Here is a 23,112-nt window from a genome sequence, read left to right on the forward strand (position 1 = left end):
ATAGTTCTCTTCTGTAGATTGATAACAGAATACAAATAATTTTTTAAAATTCAGTTGAAGTTCCCACTGGAAATTTTTACCCTTTCCAATACTTTCTCAAAACGATGATTTTGTATATAATTAGTTATAAATCTGTTCATAAGTATACATACCTTCTCTGAAAATATTGCAGAATTATTTTGAATATATTATATATAACTATACTTTTAAATCAGAAATGAGGAGCTTAACTGCTCATTGGCAGGTATCTGTTTTTACCTACACATATAAAATACTCAACACAGCTGTGCTTTTTTCACCAGTGTCTCTTTCTCTTCTTTTTTCTCTTCCTCTCCTTTTATAATTCTTTTTTGTTTGTATTTATCTGGATTTGTCTCTTTATACCTTAATTTACCTTTATATCTCTACCTTCACTTCTGGCAGTATTATAGAACTAAAGTATATGTGTTGATCATTATTATTTTTTAAATAGTTTTCTATTTCACATTCGTAAAGTTTTAAATTATACACATTTCACTACTAACACTCATTCAGCATGTGTTACATGGCAAGTATTAGACTAAATTATTTCCATGTTAACCCATCTAATACTCAAGTTGTCATTTGTACTATGCACAATCATTACTATATCTTGTATGCAGATGAGAAAACAAGGGGCAAAGAATGGAAGCAGTTTTCCCACTCGTCTGTGGTGGGACCAGGATTTTAGATCCAGGGAAGCTAACTCCAGAGCCTATTCCCTTTAGTTAACACCCCATCATTTCTGTTTAAGGACTTAAAAAAATCACCAGTAGACGATCTGTAAAAACTAATTTTTGTTTCCCATTGCCTAGTGGATAGCATAATTCTGTAATGTTGTTAAGTACTGCATGAATATTTTGTTGGATGTTAAATGAATTTTAAGATATTAAACAGTAATAACTCAGATTTTTTTTCTACTTGAAACATTATTTGCAAATTTGGGGTTAATAAATAGAATTTTAACCCCTTAAATATTCAAAAATTATTAAAACTATTAGAGCATAATTGTAGAACTAGATATCATTTGCTTCCCCAGTTAGTCTTTTACTGGTTATATAGTTAAGTAAACCCCTCTTTTGTCCTCATACCATTTTGGCTGTGCTTCTGAAATTCCGCTACTTTCTGAATTCTCTTCTTTTTGTCAGTCCTTGAAATGGAAAACATTGTGCCAGGCAGTTGGGGGACACGCTGGTGAATGAGACTGGCACCATCCGTGCCTTGATAGAGCTTCTAAAGTCTCAAAGGGAACTGAAGAATAGTATCACAGAACTTCCATGATGGTTCTTGTGGAATGGGGAGTCCAGGGTACTGTAAGACATTTTATAGGGCTAGAAAAGGACTCACTGTAGAAGTGATGTTTAAGCTGAAAACTGGAATTACAGGAAGAAAGCACGAGCGAGTGTTCTGAGCAGAGTAATAGCATGTCTGAAAGCCTGGTGATAAGAGAGAAGGTGGGTGTTCTTGTAATGAAGAATCAAGTCTGGCTAGAGCAGAAAACAGGGAAGGAAGTGGTAGAAGATGAGGTTACACAGCTAGACACTGGCTCTCTAACAGTGTTTGAAAGATTGGACTTCAGCCTAAAGGCAGTTTGAAGCCAGTTAAGGGTAAGGGAGTAACATAGTCAGATGTCCATTGTTTTTGCAAATGTCAGAATAGTGAATCCATTACTGAACACCTGTTAACACTCCCAAAGTTAACCAGGATAGAGATATTGATTGTTGAGACTACAGTGCAAGGATAAAGAAAAATGGACTGACTGACAGATTTTAGGAGAGAACTGATGATTGGATGAAGACCTGGGAGTAAGGGGTGAGGAAAGAATTGACGAGCAGATCTGGACTTGAGCAGCTGGATAGATAACTATTGACTGAGATAAGCACACTAGAGGAAGTCAGATTTGGAAAGAAACAAGACTTCAGTTTTATACTGAAAACAGTATTGCCCAAGAGTCCCAAGTGGAGAAGTCTAGTAAGGAGTTAGGTGTGTGGTTGTAGCATGGGAAGAAAAGTTTGGACCAGAAATACAGAATTGAGAGTCGCTGAATATGGATGTAGTTAATGCCTTAAGAGGTAGATGGATGCCAGTAAAAACAAGCCTGGGACAGCATCCTGAGATTTTCCCCAAAATTTAAAGGTCAGGCAAGCAAAAAGGAACTAACAAAAAATTAGTAAGAAACATAGGAAAGAGATTTTTGTTGAGAATACAGCCTAGGAGTTAAGTTAAAGTTATTGTCATCTTTGGATTTAGGTGATAGTATTTGATGACTTTGACAAGGATAATTTTCAAGTAATGGAAGAGAAGCTAGGTTGGAGGGATTTGAAAGGTAAGTACAGTAGTTTTTATTAAAAATAATTGTGAAGGAGGTGCAGGGTAGAGCAGTAGCTGGGGAGAATGAGTTGCACTGGGTTTTATTTCCTTCTTTTTATGTTTTTTGCAAGGAGAAGCTTAAAACAGGATTGAATGCTTACAGAGAGCAAGATGGAGAGAGCTCTTAAGAAGAAAGTGGAGGGTAGAATGTAGAATATGATAAGGGGCTAGATCTTGGATAAAGTAACCGTTCTCTTGCATCCGAAAGGAGCATCCCTGGGGCTGGCACTGTGGCAGAGCAGGTTAAGCCACTGCCTGCAGCACCGGCATCCCATATGTGTGCCGCTTTGAGTCCCAGCTGCTCCACTTCCTATCCAGCTTCCCTGCTAATGTGCCTGGGAAAGCAGTAGAAGATGGCCCAAGTGCTTCGGTCCCTGCATCCATGTGGGAGACCCAGAAGAAGCTCCTGGCTTCAGACCAGCCCAGTTCCAGCCCTCTTGGCCATTTGGGGAATGAACCAGCAGATGGAAGATTGTCTCTCTCTCTGCCTCTGCCTCTGCCTCTGCCTCTGCCTCTCTCTAACTCCTTACAAGTAAAATAAGTGAATCTAAAAAAAAAAAATAAATAAATAAAAGAAAGGAGCTTCACTGATAGTGTGGCTAGTAATTTCTGTTCTGTGAAGTAAGTGGCCAGGTCATCTCCTGAAAAGAAAATAGGTAGATATGATGAGCGTGGAGAAGGTTTAAAACCGTAATTGGGAGCTGTGCGTGGGTTAACTGATGAGAGAAGGTCTCTGACCGTCCGTGGCTGTCTGTGACTAGAGAAGGATTGGGCTCAAATGAAATGAATTCTCAGGATGTTCTGCATGTACTTTTCCTCCAGTAGTGATTCATACCTCACATGTAAACACACAGGTTGAATCCATCCAGGGTTGACAATCTGTTATGTAAGGGTGCTGGGGAACATGAGGCTAAGGAATTTTAAAATACCATTAACAGATTGCTTGAAATTTTGGAGTAATAGATTAAAACTCTGTAGGGAGAAAAGTGAAGATAGGCAGGAAGCATATGGAGAGTGAGGAAGTAGTGGATTGGTGGACTTGATATTCCAAGAAGAACATTAAACGAGTGATTGAGAATAGGGCCATTATCGTGAGGCAGTGGATTAAGCTACCTCCTATGACACTGACATCCCATATCGGCATGCCAGCCCAGGTCCCACTGTTCTGATCCCATTCCTTGATAATGCCCTGGGAAAGCAGAAGATTGCCCACCTACATGGGAGAACCAGATGGAGTTTTGGACACCTGGTTTCAGCCTGGACCAACCCTGGTCATTTGAGGAGTAAACCAGTGGATGGAAAATCCGTTTCTCTATGTGTCTTTTTCTGTCACTCTGCCTTTCAAATAAAATAAACCTTAAAAATATTATTGGAGGGGGCCAGAATTGTAGTGTAGCAGGTTAAGCTGCAGTTTGCAATGCTGGCATCCCATGTTGGAGTGCCGGGTCAGTTCCCAGCTGCTCCACTGCCCATCCAGCTCCATGCTAATGCACCTAGGAAAGCAGCAGGAGGTGGTACTTGGGCCCTTGCCACCCACGAGGGAGACCCTGATGGACTTCCAGGCTCCTGGTGTTGGCCTGGCCCAGCCTTGGCTGTTGTGGCAATTCGGGAAGTGAACCAGTAGGTGGAATATACCACCACCCCACCCCCCTCCCCCCGTCTCTGCCTTTCAAATAAATAGGTCTTTTTGGGAAACAGTAATTGGAATAAGTGAGATTATGAACACAAGGCCTCAGGCTTTTAGAGTGTAGGTAAATTTGTGTATCAGAGCTCATGATTGGTTCCAGGTGTGATTACAGGCATGCAGGGTGGGGTGAAGCATGTGAGAATGTCTTCAGAGATTAGGTCGGGAAACAAGTCTAGAACATTGGACCTGAGCTTTTGAAGTCCATTGAAATGATAGTTGGGTCTTGAAGTAGTGGAAAAAACACACGTGAGCCACTTTTAAGCCATCAGTGAATGAGAGTCATGAGAAATTTGGTAGACAGAGGTCAAGCTGAAGGCATAGCTTCACCGGAGCAGGCACTTACATGAGACTGTGGAGACAGTAAACTTCATTCTTGACTTACATTTCTTACTCAGTCTCCCTGCATCCAGTATTTGTCCCTTCCCTACTCTTTTATATGCTAATCAGAGTACTCTTAAAGTAACTGTGGTGATGCCACTCCCTTGCTCCCTTGGAGCAAATTTTTTGCTCCAAAATTTTTTTTCTGCCAAAGAAATAAAATGGAGAGCCCTGGCCTGGCATTCAGAATGTTTCATGATCTGGCGCACCTCCGTCTGTCTGCCAGCTTTGTCTTCGCTGTAGCCAAATAATAAACAGTTCACTTCCTCTGAAGACTCCCTGCTTTTCTTTATTTCTTCCATCACTCTGTGTTCTTTCTCATGTTTAGAATGCTTTCTCACATTTCTGCATATCCAATACTTAACTTGCGCATTAAGGCCCCAGATGAGAGTACAGCTCTTTGGTGAAGAACTTTTATAGTCCTCACTGTAAAATCATTTCTCCCTAGTAATCCATTTATCTTAATGAGCGGCACTTTACCATTTCCTATTTTTTTTTAGTATGTGCTTGTCTTATCTTCCCAGACGTAGTCCACCTCTTTGAGGCATGGAGAATATGTCTTATTTTTTTGAAACCCTTCAATATTTTGCAAGTGTAAGCATGGATTAATATTAAAGCATCTTACTGTTCATTGTATTTGTTTTATGTTTATCTCAAAATTTAACAGATAATCATTAATAAATGGTAACAATTAAAAAGAAAATTTTATCTTTTAACTTTATCGTTGAAATTTTTTAAAGTGCGTGTATTATGCTTATATTCACAGCCCCATGCAATCATTCGTCATACCATTAGATCTACAAACAGGAATGCCAGAGCTGAACGGACAGCTTCAGAAATAAATTGTATGTGTTTGGTGTACGTTTTCCATTGTTGGTTTTGGAGGGTTGAGCTGGGTATTGTACTTCTTATGGAATAATAAAATTTGATACTGATTGAGGCTACATATTTTAACATATGAAATACTTCTAAAATAGGACTTGCTTTTCTCTTCTAGATAGAATGCCCATGATTTACAATTTTTGAATGCTTTTTATTTTTTACTTAAGAAAATGATGGTATTCATTGCAAAACATTTGCAATAAGAAAAAAATAGAAAATTAGCATTGCATATGATTGCCTTGCCCAGAGCAAACCCATAGTTGATATCTTTTGCCAGATTTCCTTTATGTTTTTCCATGTATATTTTTATGTGGATGAATTTATACATAAAATTTTACTTCATATAGAAATATTTTCTATATGTTAGCATAACCATTAACTGTTATATTTATTGCATTCTGCTTTATTAATTGATAAGTAGTTCCCTCTTGTTGGGCGTTTACATTGGTTTCAATTTTTATAAATTACTTATAATTTTTATAAATTATTTCTGAAAATTTAACTCCCCCAATGCTAGTAACAACAAGTACTGGGCCTGGGCTGACGTGAGGAACTAGGAACACAGTCCAGGTCTCTCAGTAGATTGACAGGAACCTAGTTACTTGACCCATCACTGTTGCCTCCCAGTATGTTCATCAGCTGGCAGATGGTTTCAGGAGCTAGAGGCAGGTGTGGAACCCAGGCACTCTGATACGAGATGTGGGCATCTTAGGACTAGGCCAAACATCCACACTGGTTTTAGGGTTTTTGTTTTGTTTTTTTTTTTTAAGTCAGATCAACACTAACATGAATCTTTTCTAAAAGTATTTAAAAGAAGAAATTTATTTTTTATTTGATAAACTAATCACTGAAGATGAAAGTTTTATATCAGTATTTGTCACTTTAGCAGCATTGATTTTTTTATTTTTTACTTATTTGAAAGAGTGACAGAAAAAAACCTCTTCTATCCCTGGTTCATTTCCCTAAAGGCCAGTAGCCAGGTCTGGGCCAGGCCAGAACCAGGAGCCCGGGATTCCATCCATGTCTCCCACGTGGATGGTAGAGACAGATGGTTGGGCCATCTTCTACTGCTTTCTCAGACACATTAGCAGGGAGCTGGATCAGAAGCAGAATAGCAAGTAATCCAACTGCTTTTCTGACATGAGATGCCAGTGTCATAAGCAAAGGCTTAACCTGCTGTGCCACAGTGCTGGATCTTGCAACATTAATTTAGAAAAACAAATTTGGAAATAAGTTTTATATGTTAGGTTTATTAACCTAAATGTATATTTGTTTCAAGAGATTTAAAGTGGTTTATAGCAAAATAAGATATATAACCAGTAAAATACAAATTAAATTTTAAAACATAATGGGAGAAGATAACTCATTAAATATTTGGGCTAAATAGAATTATTTCAGATGAGCATTTTGTTTGAGTTTTCTTAAACTCAAATATCTTGAGCGTTTTGGATACAACTTCAGAAATACAGCTGCAGTGTTAGAATGTCCTTATCATATTAGTTTCAGTTAGTACATTTTATGATTCAGCCAATAATTCAAGGTACAGTGCCTTTGTTAGCACCCAAATTCGTATTTTCTTAGTTACCTTCTTTTACAATCTGAATAGGACTCTGGGCCTCAAATACTAGAGAGAAGAGTAGTGACCAAGTTGATACTCCATTATAAAGCTGTATTCCGTATTTTATGCGGCTGTGTAGAAGTCCATTAATACAGTCTAACTTGCCTGTCTTGTCTTGGATAACTTTTGAATTTTATGTCATATTTAGCAAGGCTTTCTTGATTGCAAAGTTACAAAAGTATTCTGTTGTTTCTTCTGTTTTTGTAGTTTGATTTTTTAAAATGCTTTTATCTTTAGTCTAAAATATGTGGTAGAAAGTATAAAGTCTGTATTCGACTTCATTTTCGTTCTGGATACCTACCCGTTTATCTTGGTGCTGTTCATCAAAGATTTAATCTAATCAGGAATTTCATGTGCCGTCTTCACAATATACTAAATTCCTCTTCAGTTTCAGGACTGTTTCTGGAAATTGTGTTCCACTGCACCCTTTGTCTGTTCATGTGGGAGTAGCATACTTTGGATAATTATATCTCTATAATATCTGTTAGAGTCTTGCAGGACTATTCTCTCCCTAATCCCTGCCCCTGCCTACACACACACACACACACAGACACATATGCACACGCACGTACATGTACAGATATATATATATGCCTTGTTGCTGATCTTTTTGATTATGATGCTATGCTATTTTTTCCTCCACATAAAGTTAAGAATCTTAATTTTAAAAGAAACCATGTTTTTACTGAGATTTCATTAAACTTATGTATTAACTTTAGAAGACTGATAGTCATAAACAGAATACTTTCTCAGCGAATAGTTCAAGATTTGTTTCTTCCTTAAGTGCCCTATGTACTGATGATCTTAGAGGGAGCTCTGTGTGTTTCACACACCAGGCAGAAAGTAGTAGAGTTGAAGGTCAATTTATTGATGATTTGTCCATCTTTATTTTTTAAAAAAGATGATTTATTTATTTGAAAGTCAAGAGTTAACACAGAGAGGCAGAGAGAGAGAGAGGGAAAGGGGTCTTCCATATGCTGGTTCACTCCCCAATTAGCTGCAATGGCTGGAAGTGCACCGATCTGAAGCCAGGAGCTTCTTTCAGGTCTTCCACGCAAGTGCAGGCGCCCAAAGACTTGAGCCATCTTCTACTGCTTTCCAGGGCATAACAGAGAGCTGGATCGGATCTGGAGCAGCCAGGACTTGGACTGGCGCTTCTATGGGATGCTGGCATTGTGGGCGGTGGCTTTACCCGCTACGCCACAGCACCAGCCCTTGATTTGTCCATCTTTAAATTTTCACACCTCTTTTTTGGGATCTGTTAGGAATATTTTACTGTTTTGTTTTTGTTTAATAGACTTTGTATATTTCCAATTAGTTCTGTTTTTTTCTTTGTTTTTTAAACTGAGCTGATTATTTACAGATAGTCAAAAACTCAAATATGAAATACACGCATGATGAATTTCTAAATACATATGCACTCATGTGTCTAGCACCCTGCACCGGAGGTGGGACATGATCAGAATCTGTGACGGCTCCCTCATGCTGCTTCACTGTCAGTACCTTTCCACTCCAAGAGTTCCCAACCCTACCCTGCCCATGCTAATTACTGCTGTGGTCTCTAAACATAGATTGTGTTATACCCAGTCTTGACCTTCAGCTAAGTGGGCTGATACATTTTATGCCTAGTTACCTTTGCTCAGTAATGCCTGTGAGAATCCTTCATGTCACATGTAGCAATAACCAGTTCATTGTTTTTATTATAGTCACAGATTCCACCACATGATTGTACCACAATTTATGCATTCTTCTGTTGATAGTCAAATATACATAGTATTTGGTAGACATATAATTATTATGAATTGAGCCCACTCAATCTAAGACCACCTGGAATAACTTTGTAGTCCAGCAAGGCCTTGTTTATTGACTGCTTGCAGTGAGGGAGAACACACACCAGAGGAACCATCCAGCGTCTCAGCAAATACAGCAAAAGAGGTCTAGCATGCTGCAAATAGTGGCATTGCAGTGACATGTAAGTGATGACCTTGAACAAAGCAGCCATGTTTATAGCAGGAGGTGAACACCAGGTTTGTGCTGTAAAAGTGGACACAGAAATGTGTTTCTTTGGAAACTTGGAATGTCAGATTCATAAATGTCTTCCTCTGAAGCTTTACGTCTGGGTTGGAAATTGAGTCTGCTTCTCTGGGTCAGTGACTTAAGTCTTCCAGGCTAGAACAGAATGATTCATTCTGATGAATATGATTGCATACAACAGCAAAGTTTCTGGCACTCTGTAATTTTAGAGCATGAGTTTCTCAGTAAGATAGCAGTATAGCTCAGGGGCTCATTATACGAAACTTCACATGTGTAGAATATCTTTGGGAGAAACGTTTTCTTGTTCATTTTCAGTTGGGTTTTCATCTGTCCCCCCAAGCCTGATTAATGGCAGGGCAGATTTCTCTATTTGCTCTCTGATCCAAATTGAGTACATCAGCTAAATTACCTAATTTTAACAATTTGTTTGTCATCTGAAGTCAATTCATGATCAGTCCAATTACCTAGGAAGCTAGTAACAAGAAATTGGCACCAAAGGAAGTTGGTAGGTAACCACAGAAAATGTGAGTGCGGGGCCGGCGCCATGGCTCTCTTGGTTAATCCTCTACCTGCAGCGCCAACATCCCATATGGGCTCCGGGTTCTAGTCCCGGTTGCTCCTCTTCCAGTCCAGCTCTCTGCTGAGGCCTGGGAGGGCAGTGGAGGATGGCCTAAGTGCTTGGGCCCAGCACCTGCATGGGAGACCAGGAGAAGCACCTGGCTCCTGGCTTCGGATCGGTGCAGCGCCGGCTGTAGCAGCCACTTGGGTGTGAACCAACGGAAGGAAGACCTTTCTGTCTCTCCCTCTCACTGTCTGTAACTCTACCTCTCAAATAAATAAATAAAATCTTAAAAAAAAAAAAAAAAAAAAGAAAATGTGAGTGCAAATACATTTGATTTAATTAGATAATTTTTGCTAAGTTGTGAGTAAATTTTTTTTTAGTTTTTGTTTTTTTTTTTTTATTTTTATTTTTTTTGGACAGGCAGAGTGGACAGTGAGAGAGAGACACAGAGAGAGAAAGGTCTTCCTTTTGCCGTTGGTTCACCCTCCAATGGCCGCCGCGGCCAGCGCGCTGAGGCTGGCGCACCGTGATGATCCGATGGCAGGAGCCAGGTGCTTCTCCTGGTCTCCCATGGGGTGCAGGGCCCAAGGACTTGGGTCATCCTCCACTGCACTCCCTGGCCACAGCAGAGAGCTGGCCTGGAAGAGGGGCAACCGGGACAGAATCCGGCGCCCCGACCGGGGACTAGAACCCGATGTGCCGGTGCCGCAGGCGGAGGATTAGCCGTGGCGCCGGCCATGAGTAAATTTCAACCAGGTGTTGAACTCATACCAAGGACTGACGAAGACTCCCATGAGCACTATTATTTTAATTAATTTATTTGAAAGGCAGAATGACAGAGAAGTGGAGAGACACAGTGGGAGACCCTCCATCCGCTGGTTCTTTCCCCAAAAAGCCACAAGGCCAGGGCTGGGCCAAGCCAAACCAGGGCCCTGGAACTCCATCCAGGTCTGCCATGCAGGTGGCGGTGGCCCAGGCACTTGGACCATCTGCTGCTGCTTTCCCAGGCACAGTAGCAGGGAGCTGGATCGGAGCAGAGCAGCCTGTACCTGAATCAGCACTCCTATATGGGAAATCATCATTGCAAGCAGCAGTTAACCAGCTGTGACACAATGCTGGCCTCCCCTACAAAAAAGCAATATTAAAAACAGGGAATCTACAAGTACCATAGTTAAGAAATATCAAGTGTCTGTCAGTCCAGTATCTTCAACTGGTAAAGAAGGGGTAGAAATGTGGTTGAGCAAATAGAATACATACTGTAGTGTGCAGATTAAAGTATGACAGTAGCTCTGCTCATCTAGTCCCATGGGCTGAGGGCAGATGTTCCACTTCCTGTGGTCATGGGCTTGGTCCAGTAGTTGGGTGGAAGCTGTGTTCCTTTGTAGTCACATGCTTCTCAGATTCCTGGTCATCTCTGATTTGAGGTATTCTGCTGGGTCACTATTCCCGTGACATGATTGGTTGTGTGTCTCTCTGAGAGACGTGAATACAGAGATTGGTACCCTGGCTTACCACTAACAGTAGCTGGCAAGATTCTCTTTATCGGGATCAGAGGGCAGTTTTCCAAGACAGTCTGCATATTAAATCACGTTGAGGTCATCTCGGTGGAAATGCTTCTTGGACCTGTTTGAAGGTAAAGCAGTGTAGTACAAGAGTCTAGCTGTGTACCTACAGTAAATGTGCAAAGAGTAGGTGAGGGCAAAATTCCCAGATACATGGGATGCTCTAGTTTTGCTTCATTGAGTCCAGTGGGCTCCAGAGGTGTTGACTTCAGTGTTATTCAGGGTAAGGAAAAGTGAAAACAGAAAACTTAAGTCTGAGGAAGTTTAAGCATTTTTGAAAGTTTAACTAGTTTAAATTTCAAAACTATTCTGATTTTGTCAGGACATTTTATATGTAATGATTAAATGGTTTAGTTTTTAAAATCATACCGAGGTGTCACAGGCAGTGGAGATTGTAAGGTACATTATCCTACAAATTTCCTTGGTAACAATTCAAGGAAAGTGAGTGAGTGCATCTTGGAGATACAATTAGAGATTTCTCAGGAAACACAACTCAGGGAACTTTTTTTTTTTTTTTTTTTTTTTTGCCACTTAAAATTGAGGATTTTTGTCAAGCTTTCTACACACTAGAACTAAATATATATATAATACATAATTACCAAATAAAAGCCTTTGTTGAGAGAAAAACTATTTATGAAAAAACATCTGCAGTATTGCCTACCCATATGTTCCTCTGTCAATATTTTAAATTTTTCAAAAATTTTACTTATTTGATAGAGAAACATCTCTGATCTGCATGTTCACTTCCCAAATATTCACAACAGCCAGGGCTGGGCCAGGCCCAAGCAGGAAAGCAGTAACTCAAGCCAAGTCGCCTACATGGGTAACAGGGAGCCAGTATTCGAGCCATCACTGTTGTCTCCCAGGATCTGCATTAGCAGAGTAGCTGGGCATCAGACGCAGGTACCCCAATGTGAGACATGAGTATGTACCAATAGACTAAATACCTGTTCCCTTTACCAGTTTTTGAGGCTTCAGATTATAACCCAATCCATGAATTAAACTTAAAATTTTTAAGGTACAAGGTACTATAATATGAAACTTTTGTGGGTTTTGTGTTTGTTTTTTTTTTTTTAATAATTTGACTGCAGTATGTGTAGCCATAGTCTATCTGGGGTACATTTTGTTTCTTAGATCTGTGGATTGATTTTTTATCAAATTTGGGAAGTGTTTGGCTGCTCTTTCTTCAGAATTTATGCGCCAGGCTCTTCTAGAATTCTGGGACTCTAGTTACACGTTAGACCACTTGTCACAGGTCACTGGGGCTTTGTTCTGCCACTTTCATTCATAGAAGTTTGTCGTTGTTCTCTATGCTTCAATTTCATTTCTCTTGCCCTGATTAGAAGTTCACTAATCTTTTCTTCTGTAGTATTCAGTCTGCTGTTAAGCCTATCCAGTGAATTTTATTTCAGATACAGTATTTTTCAGATGTAGGCTTTCAGTCCTATAAAATACACACGCATACATACACCTCATCATGCACACAGTTTCTAGTTCTTTCCTGTCTGCTTACTTGCTGTGTCCATTTTTTCTGTTAAATCTTTTTACGTGTTTATCATAGCTGTTTTAAAGTGCTTGTCTGCTGCTGTTTCTGACATCTGTGTCTCTGAGATTTTGTCCTCTTTGTTTAAAGAGTTAATCACCTGATAAGTCAACTTGATCCTTTCAAGGTTTGTGTAAGTTTTTACTAGAGTCTTTCATCTGGATAGAAACTCAGATATCTTTCCTCGTGCTGTGGGATCTCCAGAAGCTCGTGTTTGTTGTTGTCTGACAAAGGCTTGCTTCGTTCTTGGTATTCAGCTAAAGATACAGGAGACTCCTTTACATATTTCTGGAATTCCTTTTTTGTACAACATTCATATTTCTCAGGCCATGCCCTTTAATGTCCCATTGTCTAAGCACTGCCCAAATTTTAATCTTTGTTTCCTTCATCCATTGAGACTCTCTCTCTGATGTCTACTTTACTGTTTCCTAGTTTGTACAGTGCCCCATGCAGAAAGCTAGGATGACTATAGATTTTTTTTTTCTTTGACAGGCAGAGTGGACAGTGAGAGAGAGAGACAGAGAGAAAGGTCTTCCTTTGCCATTGGTTCACCCTCCAATGGCCGCCGCGGCCGGCGCGCTGCGGCCGGCGCACCACGCTGATCCGATGGCAGGAGCCAGGTACTTATCCTGGTCTCCCATGGGGTGCAGGGCCCAAGCACTTGGAACATCCTCCACTGCACTCCCTGGGCCACAGCAGAGAGCTGGCCTGGAAGAGGGGCAACCAGGACAGAATCCGGCGCCCTGACGGGGACTAGAACCCAGTGTGCCAGCGCCGCAAGGCGAAGGAAGGATTAGCCTAGTGAGCCACGGTGCCGGCCATGACTATAGATCTTACCATGTATTTCCTTTCTCTCAAGAATCACAGGCCAAACACTTGCTTCATATAGTTTATATATATGCAGACATACACACAAGCACATACACATTTGTATTACATGGATGTGGTTGTTTATGGCAGAAAGGTAACTCTGATTCCTGGTACTTAATCGTAGCTAGAATCTTACCATGTTGGGAGTTTAATCAGGACATAGAAGGCCTCCTTACCTTTGTAAGTCTCTAAATTTACCAGATATTAAATTCTTATTATTCAAGTGATAATTTTTGCCATACTAGTGCCTTTTATAAAGCATCTCTAGACCTGCTTGCCAGTATTTCTAATGCTAAAACAAAGTTTCTCTATCTCAAAAGAATAAAATGGTTCTTTCTGAATTACAATGTACTCTATATTTTATGAGATGTCTTCTAACCTTTAATTAAAAAGTTTATAACTTACTGTTTCTGTTTAATATCATGAATTACACCAGTACTTTATATTCTGCGCAAATTTTTTTTAGGGGTAAGGATAATACAGTTTTCCTTAAATGCTTTTTAAATGTATTTTGCTTGCTTTGCTAAGACTGTATATGGGAATTTTGCATCTCTGATGCAAGTATGAGTGTATAGAAATTTCCTTGACCTTTCTGTCACATTGGATTTTAGAATTTAAAATTTTTAAAATTCTCTGTGCTTTATGAGTAGGTAATAAATTATCCTTTTCTCTGTTTTAGAATATTTCATGTAAAAGAAGATACTCTTTTTTTTATTTGGAATAATTATTCTGAAATCAATCTTACTAGGCCAAATAGATTCCTGAACAGCATTGTGACAGTTAATTTGACAGAAATAATTTGTTCATTTAGATAGTTTACAGGTAATTTATTTTTGGTTCATTTATCCTAAGAAGCTATAGCTTAAATTAATCTCAAAACAGAGTTTGCAATGTAGAGAAAATACTTAATTTTTCTAGTCATCTACTTCTAATTAAGTTTTTAAAAATCTCTTACACAAAAAGTACTGTTTAATTTCCTGATTACAACCAAGAATTAGGTAACGATGTTAGGAAGGTCCCAGATTATTTTCTTTGGATAAGTAAAAAGGAGCACTCTTGTAGTTAAAACATAGGAGACTTTGTGGTCTCTTTCTTTTCTTCTCATGGGTCCCTTGCTGCCCCCTTACAGAACCTTCTTGTAGAAATCCTGAGATGAAGTCTTTAACATGCTGATTTTGTAAATATCTGTTCTATATGTTGCAGTTGATAAGTTACAATTTGAACCTCCTCTGCGGAAGGAAACAGAAGCACGCGATGAAATGGTAAGAATTGTGAGTTTTTTTAAGTATATTCACATTGGAATTGGAGAAAGCTTAGAATTAAGTATACTTTGACGACAGAACAAAGTAATATACCATATAAGCATTAATTTTGATAATGTACCTCTCACATTACAGTTTGAAATAGTTTAGGCATATTTTGACTAGGCCACACAGTGGCACAGTATGTCAGCCTTTCATTTGACCCTTCTCAGTCTGCATTTCCCTGAAGTTATGAGCTGCATGGATAAGCATAAGCTTCAAGTTCTCAGGGCCTTTTCTCTTAGTAATTCTGTTAAGTTTGCAGTACATTCTGTATCCCTGCATTGCCTTATATTTTTAAAAAATGTTTTGTTAATACAGCTTTTTAAAAAATTGCACTTATTTTGAGATAATGTGAAAGAAAAGAATAAATAAAGCAAGACTTTAGAATCAGTGTGGAAGTCATATTAACATCTATTTTATTTATATGATTTTTAGAATATCTGTCTTCTGATTACTGTATCTCTTCTCCCTTATTTAGAATTAGTGCTCTTCTTACTCTATATGTCACTGAGTATGAAGTCTTCAGTTTCCATACTTACAGACAAAAGTTGTGCACCAATAAGTAAATGATAATTTAATAATAAGCTATTTAGTTCTCCTTACTAATGGGGTAGTGATGCTATTAATATTACATTATTGTTTTCTCTTTTGCTTTGGAAAACACTAGCATATTGGTAAAGAGGGCTTGTCACATTTGAAGCTACATTTAGTATGTTTATGGAATTTCTGAAGTTTTTGTTGTCAACTGATAATGAGTCATTGACCTAAATAGGTCACATGACAAAGCAAAGCTAGCTGGAGATTCAAAAACTGATTGAATACAAGATGATTAACAGTCATTACAGTGGAATATTTCCTTGAACCAAATAAAAGTTGTTATGGAGTAACTTTTCTGGTTTTTTGTTGTTAGAAATAGCATTTTAAACCACATTTTTTCTCTTCACAGGGAGTGTCATCAGACCCAAATTTTATATTAAAGTGGAATCCTTTTGTTGATGGTGCAAATACTGGCAAGTAAGTTGTTTTCTGATTTAATAACTTTATTTTAATTAATACATAAGAACAGTTTTGAAGTGTTTTTTAAATTAATCTTTAATTTTCATTCTTAAAAAAGTTGTACTATGTTGTCAATGTAGAAAGCATCATGTGTTGATCGTTAAGATTTGTGGTTTTTGTTTTTTTAATTTGAATATATATGATGATATACTGAAAGATGAATCATGTGATATCATGGACAAAAAAAATACCTCAATAGGAGTTAGAAAACCAGTACATTCTAGACCTGTCTTCCCTCAAAAGTTCTGGCTGGCTTCCATGAGTTGTTTGTAACCTGTTTGTGCATTGCAGTAGCCTAGATAACTCTGGAAATACAGATCTTTGGGTTCTAGCATTAAGCTATAGGTGCAGGATTGGCAAACTATGGCCTGTGGACCAGAACTGGCCTCCTCCTTATTTTTATACACACCATGCTCTAAGAATGATGTTTTTGTGTTTTTAATGGTTGAAAAAATCAAAAGAACAATATTTTTGCTACACATGAGAAGTATTTGAAATTTTAATCAGTGTATGTAAGTAAAGGTTTGTTGGGACACAACCATGCTTATTAATTTATGTATTTTTTATAGCTGCTTTCATGCCAGAACAGCAGAGTTGTAGAGTTGCGACCACGGTATATCACACATCCTACAATTTTTACCCGTGGCCCCTTACAGAGAAAGGAATCTAAGAACTGTGGAAGCTTCTCAAGTGATTGCAATGACTGTGAATGTGTGTGGGACCACTGGGCTAGGCTGAATTCACTGCTTCTCAAACTCTGATATGCCTGTTGGTCACCTGGGGAGCTTGTTAGAATGGAGGTTCTAGGGGGCCTATGCTGTGGTGCAGCAGGTTAAACTGCCACCTGCAGCGCCTGCATCCCATATGAGTGCCAGTTCCAGTCCTGATTGCTTCACTTCTGATTCAGCTCCCAGCTAATGTGCCTAGGAAAGCTGCTGAAGATGACCCAAATACTTGGGCCCCTGCACCCACATGAGAGGTCTAGATGAAGCTCCTGGCTCCGGGTCCAGCCCTAGCCATTGCGGCCATTTGGGGAAGTGAACCAGAGGATGGAAGATTGATTCATTCCCTCCCTCCCTCCCTCCCTCCCTCCCTCCCTCCCTTGATGTAACACTGTCTTTCAAATAAATAAATAAATCTCTTTTATAACAACAACAACAACAAAAGGGAGATTCTGATTGAATACAGAGTACATTTTTCTACATAGTACATTTTTAAAGTTCCTGGGGCTGGGGCCGGCACTGTGGCACAGTAGGTTAATCCTTGCCTGCAGCATTGGCATCCCGAAATATGGACACCTGTTCTAGTCCCGGGTGCTCCTCTTCCAGCCCAACTCTCTGCTGTGGCCCGGGAGGGCAGTGGAGGATGGCCCAAGTGCTTGGGCCCTGCACCCACATGGGAGACCAGGAAGAAGCTCCTGACTCCTGGCTTCGGATCGGCACAGCTCCAGCTGTTGCAGCCATTTCAGGGGTGAACCAATGGAAGGAAGACCTTTCTCTCTGTCTCTCCCTCTCACTGTCTATAACTACCTCTCAAATAAATAAAATCTTTAAATAAATAAAGTTCCTGGGCCATGCCAGTGTTGCTGGGACCATACTTTGAATAGCAAAGGATTTAATAATAGAGCCTGGGACTGGCACTGTGTCCGTAGTAGGCTAAACCTCCTCCAGTGGTGCCGGTATCCCATAGGGGCACTAGTTCATGTCCCAGCTGCTCCTCTTCCAATCCAGCCCCCTGCTGATGTGCCTGGGAAAGCAGCAGAGGATGGCCTGCGTGCCTGGGCCCCTGCACCCACATGGGAGACCCCAAAAAAGCTCCTGTCTTTGGATCAGCCCAGCCATTTGGGGAGTGAACCAGCAGATGGAAGACCTCTCTGTCTGTCTCTTCCTCTCTCTGTCTGTAACTCTGCTTCTCAAATAAATAAATAAATAAGACCTATTTAGAAAAAAAGTGCCTCCTTTAATCCATGGTTTCTAACTCTAAAAATCTGAATCTGTTTTCTATTAGTAAATTTATTTTTTATTAAATGTAGTAGAGCATAATTGTAAAATAAAAAAGACTTAACTACTTTATAAAAATTTCTTTTATGGTTTTGCTAATACAGTTTGACAATATGAGGTCTTTGGTCTTCCTAAAAGTATTACACTCTGCATCATGTTCTATTTGTCTTATTATCTTTGATATTATAAAAAGATTTAATGCATATTTAATAGTGTCTCTGTTTTATATTTGTCATTTGTTATGGGATGTCATTTGTTACTGTCTAAATTGCATTTTTTCTCTTTGTATTAGATCAACCTCAAAACGAGCAGTACCACCCCCTCTGCCTCCGAAGGTGAGCTACTTTTAAACCATAAATCCTTGTTTAAGTAATTAAGCTTCAAAATAATTCTGTCAAGTTTATTCAGAATTCACTAGAAGATATTTTAGAGGAATACAGTTTTCTTCAAGGGGGATATACGGAGATTTAAAATATATAGTAAGGAAAATTTCATGAGAAATAGAATCTTTGTAATCCCTATTAGGAAAAGGCAAAAATTGGTTATTGCTCATTTGCAAAAACATTTGAATGAAGGGGAGCTAGAGAGTTCATCATTTATCGTTATCAGCTATTGCTGAGACATGGCAGTAGGGTCTTGCTCCATGAAGTCATGTTCCTCATTTGCTGCTGCTTACTGAATGTTCTGTGGATTGTTTACATAGCTTTATTTTTTTTTTTAATCAAAATTGTATCAGTTGTGGACTGAGGCTGATTAAAAACCACGAGGCAAGTTTTTAGCTGAGTAGGGAGATTTAACTCAACTCTTGCTCATTTAACCCAGTGTATGGAACTGCACAGAATGAAGAAGAGGTTCATCCGCTTCCCTCTGAAGTCTTTGCTACCTAACGATAACTGTTAACTTTTTATCCAGATTTTTAAAGTAACGTTTTTATTTTCTTATTACTAGCCAAGGATAAACAGTTACCCTGAAGACAACCTCCCAGATGAAGAAAGGTCATCAACCGTAAAACGTTGCCCTGATTCAGAGAACAGAGCTCCTCAGGTTCTCAGAAGGCAGAGCAGCCCAAGCTGTGGTCCTGTAGAGACTTCTTCTATTGGTATGGCTGGCAGTGTCAGCAGCCCTGGCGTGCACACAGCTAGATACTGTGATTTGGGTAAATAAATCAAAAGTGAAAGCCACTTAGCTCCTTTTCTAAACATTATATTTTCTTTAGTCTTAGAATTCAAAGCTTTGTGAAGCTTCTTTAATTCCATGAAAATTACACCCATATACTTGTAACATTAGGGAAGACAGTGGCTGTATGTGTCTCCCAGAATAAACACATGTATAAGTACCGGGAGACTAGAGAGTTCTGAGGAGGGAAAGGAGAGAGAACAGAGGAGTGGCCTCCTGCAGGATGTGAAAGGGCTTATGAGCCATCAGGAGGTGGACTGGGGTGCGTAAGTGCACTGCAGCAGGGCAGTCTGAATCGTGTTTGGAGTTTGGTCAGTATGATGGAAGTTTGAGACTGAAAAGGAAGGTAGGACTGAGCACAGATTAAAGGTCAGTTATCAAAAGCCTTGAGCATCAACATCATTAGGTCTTTTTTTTTTCTTTTAGGAAAAGCCTTTATTCATAGAAATTGGGACCAAGGACAGACACTTGGTTCAGTTTTTCACCCTTCATCTTTGTTAACATTAAAGTAAAAGGGAAAGGAAAGACGGTGTCTTTTTCTTCCCTGCAGCTGCACATTGGCTGATAAGAAACCTAAGTAATAGAACAAACACCAGACATAGTTCAGTGGTTGTAATTAAGAACAGCCATCTTAAAGTTCATGAGTGCTAGCTTTGTTATGTTCCATATATAGTACATTTTGAATAAATTAGATATGGTTCTGTGCAAATAACAAGGAATACAAATTTATTATGAGTACTTTTCATTGCCTTGGTATAATAATAGCAGTAAATATCTCACATGATTCCAATGATTTTGACTCAAAAATATTAATCTGATCTGGAGTCCCTCATTTTCATCACTCTACACATCCAATTTGTCAAACATACTACTGTGTCTTCCTTCTTTAATCTCTCTTTTTTTAATTTTATTTAAAGTTGTATAAGTTTCATGTATTTCATATATACAGATTCAGGAACATAGTGTACTTCCTACCCTACTCTACCTCCCACCCATGCTGCAATCCCTTCTCCTCTTTCCTCTCTTATTCCCTCTTAATTTTTATAATGATCGGCTTTCAGTTTACTTTATACTCATAAGATTAACCTCATGCTAAGTAGAGGTCAACAAATAGTAAGAAGACAAAAACACTGTTCCTCAATGGTAGAGACCAGGGCTACAAACAATCATCAAATCTCAAAATGCGATTTCACTCCTATACACATTCCATTTTTCTCACAGTGTGGAAAGGTATTTGTTGTTTTCATAGATTAAAAACACTGCTGAAGAGGCACTGTTATGTCTACAGGATCTAGGGAAAGGCACTCAAATTAATTCATCTGACAATAGAAAATATTCCCTAATTTGGACAGGTATTGTGGCACAGCAGGTTAACTTAACTGCTTGAGTCACTTGCATCCCATATTGGGGTGTCTGGTTCAAGTCCATGCTTCCTATCCAGCTTCCTGCTAATGCACGTAGGAGGCAGTGGGTGATAGCCCAGTAATTGGGTTCCTGCTGCCCACATCACAGACTCAAGTGGAGTTCCAGGCTCCTGGATCCCGATTTGGCCTGGCTGAACCCTGGTGATTGCTGGAATTTGGGAAGTGAACAGCATATAGAATATCTCTCTGTCTCTCCGTCTCTCCATCTCTCCATCTCTCCATCTCTCCATTTCTCTCTCTCTCTCTCTCTCTCCATCTCTCTCTCTCTCTCCATCTCTCCATCTCTCTCTCTTTCTCTCTTTGCCTTTCAAATAAACAATAAGTAAATCTAAAAATAAAATAATTTTTTCCTGTTAAAGTATCACCCAAGTGGAAGATAGGTACTAAAGGAAAAAAAATATTTTTCAAAGAAAGTACTTGCTGTAAGTACATCATTCAACTTGCACTGTGTCTCTCCTTAGGAAATGGTGATGGGATCTCAAAGCTGATGAGTGAAAATACCGAAGGGTCAGCGCAAGCACCGCAGTTACCACGGAAAAAAGACAAGCGAGACTTCCCTGTAGGTATTAGCGGGTATTCTGTGATGAGCTGTAACTGATGCTGTGCTTATCATCTAAGGGGCCCAGTCTCTTGAATTCATGAATTCAAATAATTAAATTTCTAAATATCTAACATGTTTTTTAATGTTTAGAGATCTTACATTAAAAATTGTTTTTTTCTCACAGAAACCAGCTATCAATGGTCTTCCACCTACCCCGAAAGTGCTGGTAAGGAATATTTTTATGTGAACTACTTGCCATTTTTTAATCTCTTTAGAAGCAGCAGAATTATGTTTGCTATCAAATGCCTTGAACCGTTGAAAGGAAGTATATATTTCTTAAAAAGATAATAGATATATTTGCATCCTAGGGATCAAATCATACTCCTTTATTTGAGTGAATTAGTTTGAATTTGGAATGTTTTTATAAATACTGGCAGCTGTATTCCCAGATTAGCCTGGAAAGAACAATTTAATCTGAATGTGATGGCATTAATAGCTTTGCGTCAAGTTGGTCATGTGGGTTAAGTGTCTTTCTATCCCTGAAGCCATTTTCACATTGGACATTGGACTATATACTAGAAAGGAGTGGAGGGGCATGTTTTAATGCTGGATACTGTGATCTGGGTAAATAAATCAGAACCTGGAAAGAAAGCTGCTTAACTCCTTTTCTAAAGCTGTCTGTGAGGTGATTCAACCAATCACATGAATGAGGTGCTTTATAAATTAGCTTTTATTCAGTGAAAGTCTGATTCATAGATGTTGTGCTGAAATTATAATCACAGTAATGCTCCTGAATAAAATCATCATTGTTTCACATTAATACTGTTAGTCTTAAAGAAAAGTAATAACTTAAAATTCCTGTACCATATTGTTGGCATATGTAGATATTTTGATAAATTAGGTATTTTTGCCCTAACTTAGTAGATTATAGTTGGTAAAAGGAGTAAAATTAAGTCAAAATATGAGTTTAGTTTTGGGATGAATCCATAAATAAATGAAAATAGGAGTAAGTTTGACATTTTATAATGATCTTAGGTATTTTTTAGAAAGTATAAAATTATCAAATAATTCAATATTTCTTTCTTTATGAATAAGATGGGAGCATGTTTTTCAAAAGTTTTTGATGGCTGCCCTTTGAAAATTAATTGTGCGACATCTTGGATACATCCTGACACAAAAGGTAAAATTTCTGATTTTTGTATATATTGATAATAAAAATCTTATTATGAGAAAGGATCTTCATAACCAGCGAACTGAAGCTTATTTTTAAAATATGACCATAGAGGCTAAATTGTGTAGGAACCTTCAACAGTCTATATAGTTAGTTTTCACTTAAAGGCGTTAAAATTTAAGAGGGTACAGGAACTATTCTGGACTAAAGGAGTCTAAGAAGGCGTCACAGCTGATTGCAGCCATGGAGTTTCCTTTTCCTGTCCAAGGACATTATGGGGATAATTTGTAATCTCAATCAGTAAAATCTGGGGACTAGATCTTTGTATAGTTTCAGTGTTAACATCTTGTGGTTATGTAAGACGTTTTATAAAAATGAAATATGCACTGAACTATGTAGGCGTAAAAGAGATTCATGTCTAACTTTCCTTCAGCATTTCAAAGAACAAAATGTATTTATGGAGAAGGAATGAGCAAAAGCAGACACATTTCACACATTGGTAGAATCTGTACTAAGGATATACAGGAGTTCTTTGTATTTATTACTTTTTCTATATGTCTGAATGATGTCAATGACTTTTTTAATTTAGGCTTTTAAAAAAAGCATAATACATGCAGGCAAATATTTGGAATTAAGTAGGTCTAGGTTTGAATTCCAACCGTGTCATTATCATGTGACTCTCAGTGTTGTCCTTTCACAATGTCATTGCTGTTTGTACTTGCCTTGTTGATGGAAAGAGCCTGCCTGAGTCTGCTAATTGGCAAACAGAGTTTAAGCAGCAGAGCAGTTTAGGAAATGTTTATCTCCTTCAACACAGTGATAAACACAGGTCATATAATGCTTTGCTTTGAAGGCCACCATTACAGAAATATAACAAAAAAAATTTAATACTAAGAAAAATTTTTTTGATTTGTAT

At 38.7% G+C, this 23,112-nt stretch overlaps 1 protein-coding gene across 4 annotated transcripts in view; it reads left to right on the top strand.

Moving 5' to 3' along the window:
- The window catches only part of MAP4K5 (mitogen-activated protein kinase kinase kinase kinase 5), a 119,061-nt gene that overhangs the window by 68,159 nt on the left and 27,790 nt on the right, over nucleotides 1–23,112 (top strand). For 2 of the 4 annotated variants that reach the window (XM_051822833.2, XM_070053673.1), the window contains 8 exons: nucleotides 5,220–5,298; nucleotides 14,728–14,786; nucleotides 15,775–15,842; nucleotides 18,177–18,219; nucleotides 18,833–18,983; nucleotides 20,946–21,043; nucleotides 21,210–21,251; nucleotides 22,121–22,205. In XM_051822833.2, coding sequence (XP_051678793.1) covers nucleotides 5,220–5,298; nucleotides 14,728–14,786; nucleotides 15,775–15,842; nucleotides 18,177–18,219; nucleotides 18,833–18,983; nucleotides 20,946–21,043; nucleotides 21,210–21,251; nucleotides 22,121–22,205 — 625 coding nt within the window. Of the gene's footprint in view, nucleotides 1–5,219; nucleotides 5,299–14,727; nucleotides 14,787–15,774; nucleotides 15,843–18,176; nucleotides 18,220–18,832; nucleotides 19,041–20,945; nucleotides 21,044–21,209; nucleotides 21,252–22,120; nucleotides 22,206–23,112 lie in introns of all 4 variants that reach the window. The other 2 variants (XM_051822832.2, XM_051822834.2) reach the window with 1 other exon arrangement.

This window comes from Oryctolagus cuniculus, chromosome 12 (assembly GCF_964237555.1).
Source record: "Oryctolagus cuniculus chromosome 12, mOryCun1.1, whole genome shotgun sequence".
Lineage (NCBI taxonomy): Eukaryota > Metazoa > Chordata > Mammalia > Lagomorpha > Leporidae > Oryctolagus > Oryctolagus cuniculus.